We start from the raw sequence: 15,978 nt of genomic DNA, 5'->3' as shown, positions 1-15,978 counted from the left end.
CTGTCTAATCTTTTATGCATGTTCCATCATCAATTTCAATACCCGCGATATACCTGTAATGTTTATTCTGTATTATTTATTAACCGTAACACAGTGCAAACTCATATACTGTTATGGTTCAACAATCAAACCGCAGTTTACGAGACTGTTTTTGAAAGTGAAAGATAATAAAGATTGAAATGACATTGCCATTTATTTTATTTTATTTTATTTCAATTAATAAATTGGTTACCTGTTTTTAACCATCTGTGTATATCAATCTAGGCATGTTTAAATTATTGAATGAAATCAAGCTGATTGATAAATACAACACTTTATAAATTAGCTACATCAATGCAACAATAAAAATATCGTATAAACACATCTGCAGATGTTCTGCTCAGGCTGGTGCTAGGGTGCTTGGACGTTAGCTTGCAATTTCTAGTACCTTCCATGTACAGGCCATACAACGTTTTCAATTTTACTGTTGTAATCGTTCTTAGGGATTCTGTTGATTTTCTATTTCTATTTTAAACCAGGTCGTACAATAGATATTGTTGCAATGACATGCGGGTCCAGAGACACAGTCGCTGACCTGTGAAGATGAAAGACGATTTCTGAAATATTTACATACTGACCTTAATTGATTCTTGGCATTCAAATTATGCCATAAAGGATTACACAAATGATGTTCTATCAAAATAAAAAAAAAATCTTAAACATCTATGGTAAATCAAAATAGGGAGGTTTTATGTTAGACATTGGGATCTTAGATACATGCCATAGATGAATTGTTCATAAAGAATGTCCTTTAAATGTTTGATTTAATGGTGTAACTTGACCTTTGACCTCTTGACTCTTAAGTCAATATGGATCATATACCGGTCATGAACAATCATCATACCAAGTTTGAAGTTCCTAAGCCTAAGAACTCTTTAGTTATTGATTGGAAACCATTTGGTTTTACGGACCTAGCGAGAGAAAATGCAAAGCAATATTCACCCACTTCTTTGAAGTAAGGGGGGGAGGGGGATAAATATCCAACAGTTGATGTTTTGTAAACACTCCAACAATTTACTTTTAAATACTTACATTTTTGGTACAAAAAGCATATTTGCTTATGCTTCAATAATTTGGTAAAGAATTAACATAAATTTACTGGTTTATGATTAATTTACTAATTTGGTAGCGCTACTATTTCTTAGCTCAATAAAGTCGTCATCTCATGACAGTGCTTACAATCACAGCCAATTTTAAATTTGCAAGACAGCAAAATACGGCTATCTTCTTATCACTAAAATCATAAGTAGAATTTGTATATAAGTATAAAATCATAGTTGTTTATAAATAATAATTATTATGTTAAATGTATTTTAATTCAATTATAAATATCTTTATAAATGAATGACCATATAAGGAAATTCATGGCTTCCGACAAGAAAGTTTCAACATCGCCAGCCATGGTGTAGGTTTTGAAATAAGTTTAAATATTGTCAGCATATATTCAATGAATAAATTTAGAACATTTCGTTTGTCATTGATTACAAAATATCCTGCATTTAGGCAATATTTCTGTACCGACAAGAACTGCCTTAATGTTTCCGGACAAGAAATGTTTTCACGTCTACAATACCAACAAGAAATATCACCATGCATTTCTTCATGTTTTCTACAAAGAGACATTGTTTATAGGCAAGATTTAACATGTTCAATTCAAGTATTCAGTTACAGCTGTTTAACCCTTTCCCTATGAGCATATTGTGAAAAATGGCCGTTTTCACTGAAAAGCCTCCTGTTACAAGTTCAAACTGCTATGAAACTATGAAAAATGCTTCAATACTAATCAAACTTGGCACAAATGTTGACTGGACCATTGCCTTTGTAACGACATGCTCAGTCTTAAATTTCCTGTTACCATGACAACGAGGGGACATTTCAAAATAGCCAAAAATCACTATTTTGCCTCGATTTTTTCCATCAAAATTTATTTCAAAGGGCTGCAACTTCTCAAAGGATTGAGATAGAGTTCAAGGCTTTTAAGCGTTGGTTACACGTACCATAAAAAATCGAACTGGGGTCATTGTAGCCTCTCACAAGTCCAAAATTTTCTTGGCGATGAGGGGGACTCCGCCCCTTTCAAACTCCCCAAAACAGAAGGAGGATCATCACCCTTCTGGCAACCCCTGATGTATCTTTTGGATGGGGCGGCGCCGAAAAAGTGCTCACTTTTCTTAGCAACATTTCTCAAACGAAAACATGTGTTTGTGGCCCAAATAGGACATTTTTTCACTATTTCAGGCCTAACAAAAGGGGGGGGGGGGTTGAACGTGCGTTGTTTCGCGTATATATGAGGTAAAGGGTCAAAATAAATATTCATTCATAACTGTATCAAAATAAATTTCAAATATGAAGTTTTACATACCTGCCATTTTGATTATCCAATTATTATCCATTCTACAAATTTTACACATGCGGTAAATTATGCAATCAGAACATAAAAAATAAAATAATTGATTTTTTTTATCAGCATATATATATTTAATATATTCAGGCCATACAAATCGATTTTTCCAACAAAATTGAGTGCCTTTACTCAATTTTCTGTGCGCGCGTGTTTCTCGCTCAGTTAGCTTTGATCTTTAAGCGTGTATTGCGCCTGTTCATAGTAAACGCTTCGGGTAAAAAGGTGCGAAATAAATTCCGAAATAAAAAGCTGTGAAAGAAAGAATGAAAGAGATAATTCATACATTGTATAAAAAGTAGCAACCAAAGAGCAAATAAAAAACAAACAAAAAACCCAAAAAACAAACAAATATCTTTATTTCTCGGCAGACCGCGTCCAATTATAGCGCGCCTTAGTGATAAAGGGGAAAGGTTTCACTTGTCAGAGATAGACTGTTCATAAACAATAAATTGTATGATATAAATACAGATGTCTATACTGATAAGTTCGGTCGCCAGTGCCACATCTACTCGAACCCACCACACTAAGATCCGCATGGTCACAATGATGCTGAATATAGATTCATTGATGGACGTTATTCATGTGATAATATTGAACCCTATCAATATCAAATCAACCGTCTAACCCGATTATAAAGTAAGTGTCGCATGAACTCCGGAAAGTTGAGAATCTGTGAGAATAGGAGGGGGCTGCCTTGAGGTGTCCTCAATAAAATAATACTGAATACCACTTAGTTTTTAAAGATTGATTTTGAATTAATTTTGTCCAAAAAAAATTTAAGTACGTCATTTACGCGAACTGACAGTATCTGAGGAAATCAGATATCACATAGGCTTCGATGGTATATATTTTACATGATTCTAGTAACTTAAAACAAAAACAAAATGCTCTATCGAATCATTCTAGGGTAATACAAAATAGTGTTAACAACAGTGAATCGTCAGTATGTCAGTTAGAAAGTTTGCATAAATTAACTGTCTAATGCATGTACCATCATCAAATACCCGTGATAGACCTATAATGTTTTACTTTGTATTATTCATTAACTGTAATACAGTGCAAACTCATATATAATGTTATGGTTCAACAATAAAACCTTTTTTAACGAGATTGTTTTTGAAAGTGAAGGATAATAAAGATTGAAACGACATTGCCATTTATTTTAGTTGATTTCAATTATTAAAAAGGTGATCTGTTTTCAACCAGGTGTGAATATCCATCTAGGCATGTTTAAATTATTTAATAAAATCAAGCTGATTGATAAATACGACACTTTACAAAGTAGCTACATCAATACAACAATAAAATATCGTATAAACACATCTGCGGTTGTTTCTAAATTCCTAATTTCAACATTTGATATAGACCTTTTTACAATACGATTTTCCATAGCAACGAATGTTGCATTTCGCGCATGCGCATTCTGCGTAGGGCAAAAACGCAATCTCTACAGTTTATCATACTTTAAGGCTTTAATAGATGCGATTTCATGTTATGTCACCCATAAAATATTAATTTTGGGATGACTTAAGGCGGTAAGTACTTTAAACGTGAATTTATTTTTTAAAAGATCTTCGAAAATGTGCGGGACTAATAATTCAAAGGTAAAAAAGGGCACACACATCTCGTTTGTTAAAGATATCATTAGACGACTTTTCTATCAGTACAGCAGGGTGTTATAGATAAAATTTCATTACCCCTGTATTACATAACATAACACAATTTGTATCGTACACTTCCTTTGAATAACTGGATTGGTCAGGCGGCAAGTGTCAAACAGAATGGTGCGCGGATGGTTGTTTATTCAACCGGGACGTTTAAATACAATGATATAGTTAATCAGTTACGCTTATTAAAATGGTAATTTATATAACTTTTAAATATACCGATCAATGTTTATACAATACAATTTATTTGCTTTAAACATTATAACAACGTTTCTAGCATAATAATAGACAGGTAACATAGTTTTTAGCAACAATATGCAAACTTTTTAAATGTAAATTTGAGAGAGAATCATTTTTATCCTTGCCAAAGTCAACAAATCTTTATTCATTGATACGATTTCGTACTCGAAACCACCATCTTCCGATAGAAATCGGAAACTGGGCAAGAATTCAATTAAATGATATACTATGTACGTCATGTAATAAATCAGGCGACGAATTTCATTTCTTATTCGAATGCAAAATCTTTGAAAATGAGCGTAAACGCTTCTTAAAACCTTATTACTTTAGAAGACCAAATAGAATCAAAACATCTGAATTAATGAATACTAACAATAAACAAGAACGTCTAAAATTAGGTCAATTTGTTATGTGTATACTAAGTAGAATTTAAGGCATTGAATACTATGTAATAATTAAAATAGAACTTTCTTTCCTCCGAATATCAAAAGTGCTGCAAAGTCTCTGTTTCGTTTTGGGAGACCTAGTGGCACACATTTATAGTATCCCGCATTTCAACTAGACCACAGATCTTTGATTTTTCTAAAGGAAAGGTCAGAAGAAGTTGTCTAGGTTTAGAAGTACTAATCAACTCCACTTCCGTATTTCAATATCTTATGCTATTTATCACTATATAGAAATGTGTTATTTCTATCTACATTATACAGAAGAACTTTTTTTCCTCTATGGGCCTATGATACAGCCTTTCGCTAATTATATATTGTAAGATCGTGTGGAAACTGTGGCCTCCGACACCTTTGTATAGGACTCACCGTGAAGTCGGGGGTACTTCTGTCTCTCGACCGCCATTGGTCCGCGATAGAGTAGACGGAGACCCCAGTTCCCGCCGATCTGAAAGTTTTTCTATAAAATACATATCAGATCATATTCAAATTCACTCTGCATAACTAAACACTTAACTAAATGGAAGTTAATGCAACAACATCTACGTACAAAGCAATTTTTGTTATCTCCCCTCATCTATCATTCGCATGATGGAATTTCTATTCTATACCATACTTTTTTTGTTATTGTTAAAATTAGACTTCTCTATTTATACCTTAAAAATGATTCGCATGGTTTCTTAAATTTATGTGGTATATTCATTTACGCTAAAAATATTGATTGTCGTTACGACTATTGAGCAGTAATCGTCAATTTAATACGACACATTGGTGAAATAGAAAGCGTATATATATATTTGCCCTGATGATCATAAGAGAAACCGGTTGGCAAATAATTAAATAAGTTAACTCATGGACTGTGTTTTTGTTTTATTTATATGTGACTTTTTTCCGGCACTTGTTTTCATTTTTTGTATATATATATATATATATATATATATATATATATATATATATATATATATATATATATATATATATATATATATATATATATATATATATAAAGGGAGATAATTAAATTCAATACAGTTATACTTTCCCCTGCGTGGGATCAGATAAAGATACAAGTGTACAGATAAATTGTTATAGAAATGAGAGAATATATACAAATTTGCCCTGATGATCATAAGAGAAACCGGTTGGCAAATAATTAAATAAGTTAACTCATGGACTGTGTTTTTTGTTTTATTTATATGTGACTTTTTTCCGGCACTTGTTTTCATTTTTTGTATATATATATATATATATATATATATATATATATATATATATATATATATATATATATAAAGGGAGATAATTAAATTCAATACAGTTATACTTTCCCCTACGTGGGATCAGATAAAGATACAAGTGTGCAGATAAATTGTTATAGAAATGAGAGAATATATACACACATACCACCACATCGATATGCCAGTCCAATTACGGCACAGCGCCTAGCAGAACAGTCATGAAAGCATAGCCACTGCTCATTCACCATCACAAAAATAATGGTTTCAGAACAGCAATATATACAGTCACAAACTGCACTACATATTGAAACAAGCTCAACATTCGCATATATAGAGTTTGTTCTCTGTTATCATGTCTCACAAATCAACGACGGAATTTTTATTGTCTTCTTCACTGATTGGGACCAGAGAACTATATATCTATTTCCGAAAGTTAACTGGATCCTGTAAGATCAAGTAGATCAGTAGGATACAATGAATTTAGACAGATAAAGAATATATAAAGGGAGATAATTAAATTCAATACAGTTATACTTCCCCTACGTGGGATCAGATAAAGATACAAGTGTGCAGATAAATTGTTATAGAAATGAGAGAATATATACACACATGCCACCACATCGATATATGCCAGTCCAATTACGGCACAGCGCCTTGCAGAACAGTCATGAAAGCATAGCCACTGCTCATCCACCATCACAAAAATGATGCTTTCAGAACAGCTTTATATACAGTCACAAACTGCACTACACATTGAAACAAGCTCAACATTCGCACATATAGAGTTTGTTCTCTGTTATCAAGTCTCACAAATCAACGATGACATATATATATTTAGAGACAGAGATATATTGCAACTTTGATACAAACATACACAGATAGAAAATAATAAATGACGACGACTGATTCGATATAAACATAGTTAATATTTAAAGTTATATATTCATGGTAATATAGGCATCTATTATACTTTTGTATTTGCAAATTGAACGTCCAAACCCCAATGTAGAAAAAAAATAAGAATATGTGCAGAAGAATTATTTTTGTGACACTGATTTGATCAAGATGTATATTATACAGAATCGTATAATTCTCCATCCGCCATCACAAAAATGATGGATTAATATTTCTCCAACAAAAAATCGTTTTTATATATTGAATAAAAATGTAAGCGACTCGAATTATTTATTTCACAGTGTAAGTATCAATAACTCTTAACTTGATCTCTTCAAGCGGAATTTCTTTATCAAACTGGCAATTCCAAATATAACTGAAGCCGTGACTATTTAATATCATTTTAATTTGAGTTGCCCAATTTTGAGAGAAATAATTTCTATTTGTAAGGTTTTTCAGCAAGAGAAATGTTTGTTTAATAACCGAATTTTGATCTTGTTTTAATATGTGTACCCAATACTTAAGCATATTTATTTTTCTATTACATTCCATCGGTAATCGTCCAACTTCAGCATATAGTGCACATAAATTGGTTGGCTGTATGACACAAAGAACCCGTCCTAAAGATTTTGTATGTACAGCTTCGATATCTGCCCCATATTTGTGAACCAAAGTTAAGAACCGACAAGAGTATCAAATAACGAAAGCTTTTTGGGACATTGACCATTCGGCGTAATTAAGGATTTTAAATAAATTAATTCAAAAGACAAGGGCGTATGGTCCGAAAATTCATTAAACGGCATAACTTAAAAGTCAATCAAGGTAGATAAATCCTCAAGACATACCAGAAAATAATCCACAGTGCTTTCCCCTTGAATAGAGCAGTAAGTGAAAGACCCAATATTTTTATCCGAGAGCAGACGACCATTTGCTGTTATGAAGCCTGTGGATATACACAGGTCAATTTGAGAATCAATCACGTTATCTCGGTTAAACCTGGGAGGAATATCATTTCTGTTTATATATGGCATATTATGGTCAATATATTTATCATTCATGAAAAAATCTGGTTCATTTGAGGTTCGACTGTTAAAGTCTCCAATAACATATACTATTCCCGAGTTCCTTTTATTTTAAAATGTAGTGAAGATATAATAACAACTTTTTAACCTTTAAACTATTTTAACTTTTATCCCCATTACATCGGATGTTTAATGTTGAATAAATAACTTGAAAACAACTGTAATATTCATACCTTTTATTTTCCTTTATCTATTATAATTCCAAATACCTTTTGACTTTAAGTTCACAATGGCATTAATTTTTATACATCACAGCATAGTAAATCTCAAATCAGTCCCAAACAATCGAAAAAGTGAACACCTTTTATAGTAAATATTTAAGCGGGAAAATTAGCATGAAAATATCGAAAAACATGAAAATCAGGAAATACATGAAAATATTTAATAATATTCTCCCATCAATTGTTAATATACTCCATTGGGAGCAGCCTGCTCCCTTTCGTAAAAATATAACAAAATATAACAAAGTTCATAAACTCGCTCTTTGCGACACTCCCACCTGGGAATATGACAATGGTATAATGTCAATCTGTTCACATATTTACATATTCGTATACTTGAAATAATCTGTTTCCACTGATCCTGATTGGTCTATTATATTGCCACTGTTGTCAAGGATTGTGTCTCTTTTAAATGTTAATACGAAGATTTCCGTTATCCTATCAAATGGTAACTCCACAGTTCCGTCATGTAGCTCCTGGTCATCAACATCACTACAAATAATAACATCATTAGATTCTTTATCATCAGCATCATACATTTCATCCATATGCTCATATATTTCATCAGCATCAGCGGTACTTCCATTTTCAGTGTCTTCAAGATCATCATTATAATCCAAAATATCTTCATTGTCACTTTCTTGCCTACTGTTTAGTCCATCTGTATCATCATCATAATTATAAGCACTAGTATCGGATTCCCTGTCATCAACATAAGAATCCCTTTTATCAGAATCACAACTGCCAACACCAACACCATCTTCAGGAGCACTGCAATAACTTTCTTCCTTGTTATCGGCATTATTATTTACATTTACAGCCTCCATCTTATCATCATGATATTCCATACTTAGAGTGTTGTCACTTACTGAAGAGATTACTTCCAAATCAAGATTGTCAGTGTGGGGTTGCTGCTCTTGGAATAAGTCTAAGTCGAATTGGTCGATGATTTTATTTTGTATTTCTTTGTTAGGTTGAGCAGCAGTTTCAATTTCAGCAATGATTTTTACTATTGCATCATCATCTTCATTTATATCTACGTAACCATCTTTATCGGGCATTGAAGAATTACACCTTAGCGCTGTTTGAAGTGTCTGTACCCTTGATAAACTATGCGTTTTCTCCAGATGGTTCACAAGATTGTAACGCCTTGTGTACTTTGTTTCACATCCTTCTATAGCACAATGCCAATAATTATGATACAATTTTTTTTCTGAAATATGACGAGTCAAATTCCTTTTCAAAGTAAATATTGCTTGACAAGTGTCACAAAAATACATTTTCAGCAAGACAGAATGTGTTTCTCGATTGAAAACTGAGCAAACAATGAATACTAAGCATGTGGCTATAGCGCACAAAAATCTCGCAAAACCCGTGCAAATTTCCCGCCATTTATTTCTCTATATCTTTGCTCCCGTTTACAATAGTTTAGATAACGGATTTTGCTATATATGTGGGGCTGTTAAATGATAAACAGTTTCTCAAAATATGTACATAAAGTCTGTATATGGTCGTAGATGTAAAATTTTAACGAGTAGACCAAAAAAAAATATTCACACGTCATTGTGGTTGCTTTTATACTTTTTACGCATAAAATTCATTCACATATACAGCAATCTTTATACATTTTTTATGTTTTGAATATGTTTGCAGCATATGTTATTTTTTTTTTTACATTACTAAAAGTTATTTCGCGTATATGCGACGCTTCCGCCAAAAGATGTTGAATTATCACATATTTTGGAACATTTGTCTAGCTTTCTCCGCAGCTTTACGCATAGGCCTTAATGTTTTTAATTGACAATTCTTTGCTTCTGTCTCTTGCTGGTGTGAATTTCTTTTAATATCTGGATCCCTAATTTTTGACTCTGACATTTCAATAGGGTAAAGCAAATTAAGAGGCCGTCTCAAAATTTGTTCAATTGAGGTTTCTAATTCAGCAGACCGAACTTGTCCATCCCTACTTGTGCGTAAATTTATTATTTTTGCTAGTTTCCACTGACCCCGTGGAAGATCATCTTTTATTATAACTATATCTCCTAAGTTCGGTGATTCGGATGATTGCACTTTTACAGATTTAATTTTGTTCTGTGATCTCTCTCGTAAACTAAGCAAATATTCATCTCGCCATAAGATCACAAATTTATTCAGGAGTCGTTCTCCTTTTTTCCATAGTTGTAATAACCTCTCGGCAGAACTTTCATATGGTTTAAATTCTGGATCGCTGTAATCATAATCAAGATTTGGTATTCCAGTTTTCGGATTTAAGCAGAGAAAATGACCTGGTGTTAAAGTTATTGATGACTTTATGTCTTCGCCAACATACACTAGAGGTCTCCTGTTGACTACAGCTTCTATCTCTTTAACGACAGTGCTTATTTGATCCATCAATAACAATTTCTTTCCTAGAGCTTTCCTCAATGCACGCTTTACAATTCCAACTAATCTTTCATATACACCTCCCATCCAGGGCGCCAGTTCTACTATGAAGGTCCTTTTATACCCTCAGTGGATGCGTAATTTTGTACATCTGCTTCTTGCAATGTTTTCGCCTATATCAATCTAATAGTTTGATTAGACAATTTGAATTGTTTGGCATTGTCGCTGATTATTTCCTTTGGTGTTCCTCTTACTGCTACGAATCTTCTTAGACACAAAAGAAAGGAATTAGCTGTCATATCTTGTACAATTTCCAAATGTATAGCACGAATAACTAGAAAAGTGAAAATGCAAATCCAAACCTTTTAAATTTCATTATTTTCCTTTATATAAAGCGGTCCGAGATAATCTAAGCCTACAGAAGAAAATGGAGTAGTTTCTGTGACACGTTCTCTCGGCAAGGGAGCCATAGATGGCAATTTATAAGGACCACCTTCAACTCGTCTACAGACTCGGCACGATTTTAACACCGAACGAATCGTTGCTCTTCCTCTTGGAATCCAAAATCTTTGTCTTGTCTCACTTAAAGTCTGCGACACACCGCTGTGTAATATTTTATTATACATCCTTTCAATCAAAAGAATTGTGAACTTGTCTTTTCTTGGAAGTAATATTGGTCTTCTAGCAGCTTCGCAAAGATTAGCGTGTTGTAGTCGTCCGCCACATCTTATCATTTCTGATTCATCAACAAACAAATCCAACTGTTTTACCAAATTATTGGGTCTTTCATCTTGTATAGATTGAAAAACATCAGCAAAATGGTTTCTTTGAATCTGTTTTAACAATAACTGTTCCGCTTCGTTGATTTCATCAATGGAAAGAGTATGACTTCTATTTGAGCGACTTCCCGCATTTCGAATAAATCGATTGCACCATGCTGTAACTCTTATTAATTTTGATATAGATGAAAACTTGTTAACATCTATTCCAAACGGCGTTTTTTCTTCTTTGTTGTTTTCAGTTAATAGACAGTCTTCCGTTAAATAATCAGATTCAGATATGTTTGCGTCTTCTTTCGGCTCATCACTAATTTCTACATCGAACAGTGTTTGAATATCTTCCCTTTGACACTCATTTTTCCTTTCATTGAATTCATAATCTTCTTCAGAAATATAACATAGCGACTTTTCTTGTAAGCCTATCACAATCTTTTGTAGCATCTTGGAGCCATGCCAATATATTTGATTTTTACATAAATCCACCAAGGTACTCCCGCGACTTGCTACATCCGCTATATTGTCTGTAGATTTTACAAAGCTACATGTAATATCACTATAGCTGTTTATTTCTTTGACACGATTCTTTATGAATACAGGGAGTGACTTTTCTAACGACAACCATTGGAGAACACACTGAGAATCAGTTAACAAAATAAGATGTTCCAATGGCAGCTGTATTTGTTTTTCTACGAACTTCAAGCATCTGACTCCTATAAGTACTGCCATTAATTCAAGTCTATGAATTGTAATTACTTTAACTGGTGCAAGTCTACATTAAGAAAACATCAAGTCACACTTAAACATTTTGTCTTTAAGTTGTATCAGATAGATAAGTGCTGAATATGCTTTACTTGAGGCATCACTGAAGCAAACTAGTGAATATTTTACACCTTCTATGTCATCTGCTATGGTAAGATTTCTTTGTATTCTTACATTTTCATGCTCTAAGTCACGCCTGATTTCCAGCCAGTCATCTGAATCTTCTTTATCTAACAAATCATCCCATTCATAACCTTTGCACCAAACTCGTTGGAGCAATAATTTACCAAGCAATGTTACAGGAGAACACATTCCTAACGGATCATACACTGATGCAATCTGTTTCAAAAAGTTTCTTTTTGTAATTTTGACCTCTTCCTTAATTGACTTTTCCCCTTTTAATGATAGAGTATCATCCTTTACATTCCACCAATGGCCCAACACTTTAACAGCATTACCATTTGATCTATCTTCTTCCTGAATTGTCATGCGAAGCTCCTTATTGTTAGTCATCCACTCGCGTAGGTTCATATTCATTTCACCGAAAATTGATTTCGCTCTTTTATACAATTCAACTGCTTCAAATTTCGTTTGTACTCTTGTTATCACATTGTCCATGTAAATATCTTCTTTTAACTGATTTGCCAATTTTGAATTGTATTTGTCCAAATGACTTTCAATAGTAGCTCCAAGTAAAAATGGACTGGAAATAATTCCAAAGGGAACCCGACAAAACCTATATTCTTGTATGCAATTTTCATTAACCATAGGCTTTTCACAATCCTTTAACCATAAAAAGCGGGTAACATCCCTTTCAGGTTTCTGTAACTCCACATGGAGAAATGCCTTTTCTATATCCGCTACAATGCCAATATTGTGTAATCTGAATCTCATGATTATGCCGCACAGGTTATGTAACAGCACAGGGCCTATATAAGCATTCGTTGAGACTTTTATAGTCTTCGTGTTTTTGCAGATGCGTCGTATACAATTCTCATTTTGTAGTGCTTTTCTCTGGAGTTATCACTACGTGGTGAGGAATATAGTGTTTTAATCCATCACTAACATCTTTTTCCGTCTTTTTTATTATCCCCTTTTCAAGCTGATCTTTAATGATGTCATCATAACGTTTCATTATCTCTGGTTGTTTCTCTAGTCTACTAACAAGGGATCTTAGCCTACCTTTTGCCAAACCACGATTTTCTGGTAAATCTGGGAACTCTTCTCGCCAAGGCCATGTTACTTGGTATCTACCATTATTAAACTGAAGTGTCTCCCTAAAACGTTCCATTGCAGTTTCATCTTCAGATTGATCGATTCTATCTGTGATACCTATACTCTCAATACTCCAAAAGTCTCCCAAGTTTGGTTTTGTGGGAAGAACTCTATCAACACATGTGAGCACGTTTGTTTCAGTGGCATTTTCTCCATATGTAAGGATCAACATACTTGCTTCAGGTGTTTTAACAGCTTCATCATTTGATTTCATTCTACCAGACAATATCCATCCAAGCTTTGATGATAACAAGTAAAATCCTGGTTGTATTTCGATTTTTTCCGGTTGAATTATATCCAAATAATAATCGTTTCCTATTAAAAGTTCTAACGTAACAGGTTCATTCTTGTTTGGAATTGAATCCGCCAGGATCAAGTTTTGTGTAATTTCTTTAAACCTCCTTGGTAAATTGAGCTTTACTTGTTTACGCGTTATTGTTCCAGTCAATGTTGGTACAATATTTGCCACTAAAGTCATATCAGTGCCATTATTCAATTTTACTTTTAGCTTAGTACTTTTAGTCTTTATAACCTTTTCTTTTTTACTACCAAATGTCACTAACTGAATATGTTGCTCCTTATCAACCTTGAGTCTTAGTCGATGCGCCAAATCTTCAGTTATGTAAGTCCTTTGGGAGCCTGAATCTAGAATTAATCTGACTTCATCAGATGCTCCACTTTCAGGATTCTCAATACTACATTTCGCAGTTTGCATCACAACTGATTCATCACAAGACAGGAGTCCTATTTCACCAGACATATTTTCAGCTTCATTGCTTTCAAGGCTCTTTACTTCTTTTGAAAGGTAAACACTCTCTTTAGGTGTCTCCCTTCTGAATTTCCTTCCACATAAGCTCCTATGGTGGGTGTTAAATTCACCACAATATACTCAGCCTTTCGACGATTTACACTGACTTGAGATGTGTCTTTCTTTGAGACATCTATAGCAGCTCCCTTTAATTCGTCTTTTTCTTTCGTTTATAGTCGTGTAATTTGGACATTCATCGCTCCAGTGTTTCTGGTCACAGTATCTACATTTCAATATGTTTGAATTCTTTGACTTTTCACTAGTGACTAAAACACTCGATGAAGAAACTCCTTGCTTTTCAGGTCTGTTAAATCTTCTCGAAACATTTGTCGAATTCGAATTTTATATAGCAGAATCTTTGCTCCAATGCTTTGGTTTCACAATATCTGCGTTTTCAGCTTTTTCTTTTGCCACGATGTATTGACGAAATAAGTCACGTAAGTTACTCACTGACCACTTTTTCCAGCTCCTTTCATTATCTCAATTTGAAGAAGGCCGTCATTTGGTAATTTTCTTCTTATCATTGATACAAAGATGTCTTGGTTTGTATCTTGGCTCAAAACTTCAAGACATCGAAGGTGTTTCTCGACCTTATCAATGAACTGTCTTAAATTCTCCAAGGAATTTCTTGCAGGATTCATATCCATCAATGCTTTGTAGTGTGAATCTATTGTCTCCTGCCTATTTCCGAATCTTTTATGCAATATCTCAATAGCGACTGAATAATTCGTATTTGATAAGGTAAGACCTATTATTGCATTTCTAGAATCTCCCGTAAGCTTGCTCTTCAAATAATTGAATGTATCAACATCTGAGAGACTATCATTTTTATGCACAGAATTTTCAAAAGAATCCCAGAATTCGATCCAGTATAACTTGTTTCCATTGAAAGATGGTATGTCAATCTTAGGTAATTTTACCGTGTCTTTCTTTACTCGTTTGCTTTCAACTAAAACTCTCTGTAATTCCATTTGAGCTTCAAACATTGTCTTCATTTCTTCTGTAACTACAGCTAAAGATAAAGCACGCTCCTTTTTTTCTATCTTGTTATGTTCTGTTTCCTTACTTTCTTGCAAAGTGTCCTCAAAAATCTGTAGCTTATGATATAAAGTGCTAGCCTCTTCTATTATATCGGAGTCATCGATTGCTTGAGATAATTTCTCGGACTGCATCATAAGCTTGTCGTTATATAAGTTGATACTAAGCTTAGCTTCCAGCACACGCTGACGTAGTTGTTTATATTCATCAACATCAAATAAATCACTCAAATCAGTATTCAAAATTTCTTTTACGTTTTGTATCTCTTTCAACAGTTTGTTGTAAAATCTTGTTCGCACACCTTTCATGTATTGAAGTCCCGACATACTGGATGAATTGTCAGCACACTAATTTCACTTTAAGTAATCAATACACAAAACCTTAAACACTGCTTTTTTATGAGAATAATTGTTGCTCCCGGGTTCCGGCGCCAATCAATGTAGTGAAGATATAATAACAACTTTTAAACCTTTAAACTATTTTAACTTTTATCCCCATTACATCGGATGTTTAATGTTGAATAAATAACTTGAAAACAACTGTAATATTCAAACCTTTTATTTTCCTTTATTTATTATAATTCCAAATACTTTTTAACTTTAAGTTCACAATGGCATTAATTTTTATACATCACAGCATAGTAAATCTCAAATCAGTCCCAAACAATCGAAAAAGTGAACACCTTTTATAGTAAATATTTAAGCGGAAAAAT

The 15,978-nt window shown here is 33.4% G+C and overlaps 5 protein-coding genes across 5 annotated transcripts; all 5 read right to left on the bottom strand.

The window, feature by feature from the left end:
* Window positions 1–9,959: 9,959 nt before the first annotated feature.
* LOC132753738 (uncharacterized) lies at window positions 9,960–10,694 on the bottom strand. Its single transcript, XM_060744246.1, has one exon. The coding sequence runs from the start codon at window positions 10,692–10,694 to the stop codon at window positions 9,960–9,962; it is 735 nt and encodes a 244-aa protein (XP_060600229.1).
* Window positions 10,695–10,972: 278 nt separating this feature from the next.
* LOC132753737 (uncharacterized) lies at window positions 10,973–12,112 on the bottom strand. The gene has a single exon (XM_060744245.1). The coding sequence runs from the start codon at window positions 12,110–12,112 to the stop codon at window positions 10,973–10,975; it is 1,140 nt and encodes a 379-aa protein (XP_060600228.1).
* Window positions 12,113–12,160: 48 nt separating this feature from the next.
* On the bottom strand, window positions 12,161–13,039 carry LOC132753736 (uncharacterized). Its single transcript, XM_060744244.1, has one exon. The coding sequence runs from the start codon at window positions 13,037–13,039 to the stop codon at window positions 12,161–12,163; it is 879 nt and encodes a 292-aa protein (XP_060600227.1).
* A 100-nt stretch (window positions 13,040–13,139) lies between these two features.
* LOC132753735 (uncharacterized) lies at window positions 13,140–14,180 on the bottom strand. The gene has a single exon (XM_060744243.1). It carries the CDS (start codon window positions 14,178–14,180, stop codon window positions 13,140–13,142), a length of 1,041 nt encoding a protein of 346 aa, XP_060600226.1.
* A 494-nt stretch (window positions 14,181–14,674) lies between these two features.
* On the bottom strand, window positions 14,675–15,592 carry LOC132753734 (uncharacterized). The gene has a single exon (XM_060744241.1). It carries the CDS (start codon window positions 15,590–15,592, stop codon window positions 14,675–14,677), a length of 918 nt encoding a protein of 305 aa, XP_060600224.1.
* Between the last annotated feature and the right edge of the window lie 386 nt (window positions 15,593–15,978).

The sequence above is a fragment of the Ruditapes philippinarum genome, unplaced genomic scaffold (genome assembly GCF_026571515.1).
Source record: "Ruditapes philippinarum isolate M1 unplaced genomic scaffold, ASM2657151v2 ctg18387_1_1_1_1, whole genome shotgun sequence".
Taxonomy (NCBI): Eukaryota; Metazoa; Mollusca; class Bivalvia; order Venerida; family Veneridae; genus Ruditapes; species Ruditapes philippinarum.
Note: the sequence above shows the minus strand (reverse complement) of the source record. Positions and strands in the feature narration are given on the sequence as shown.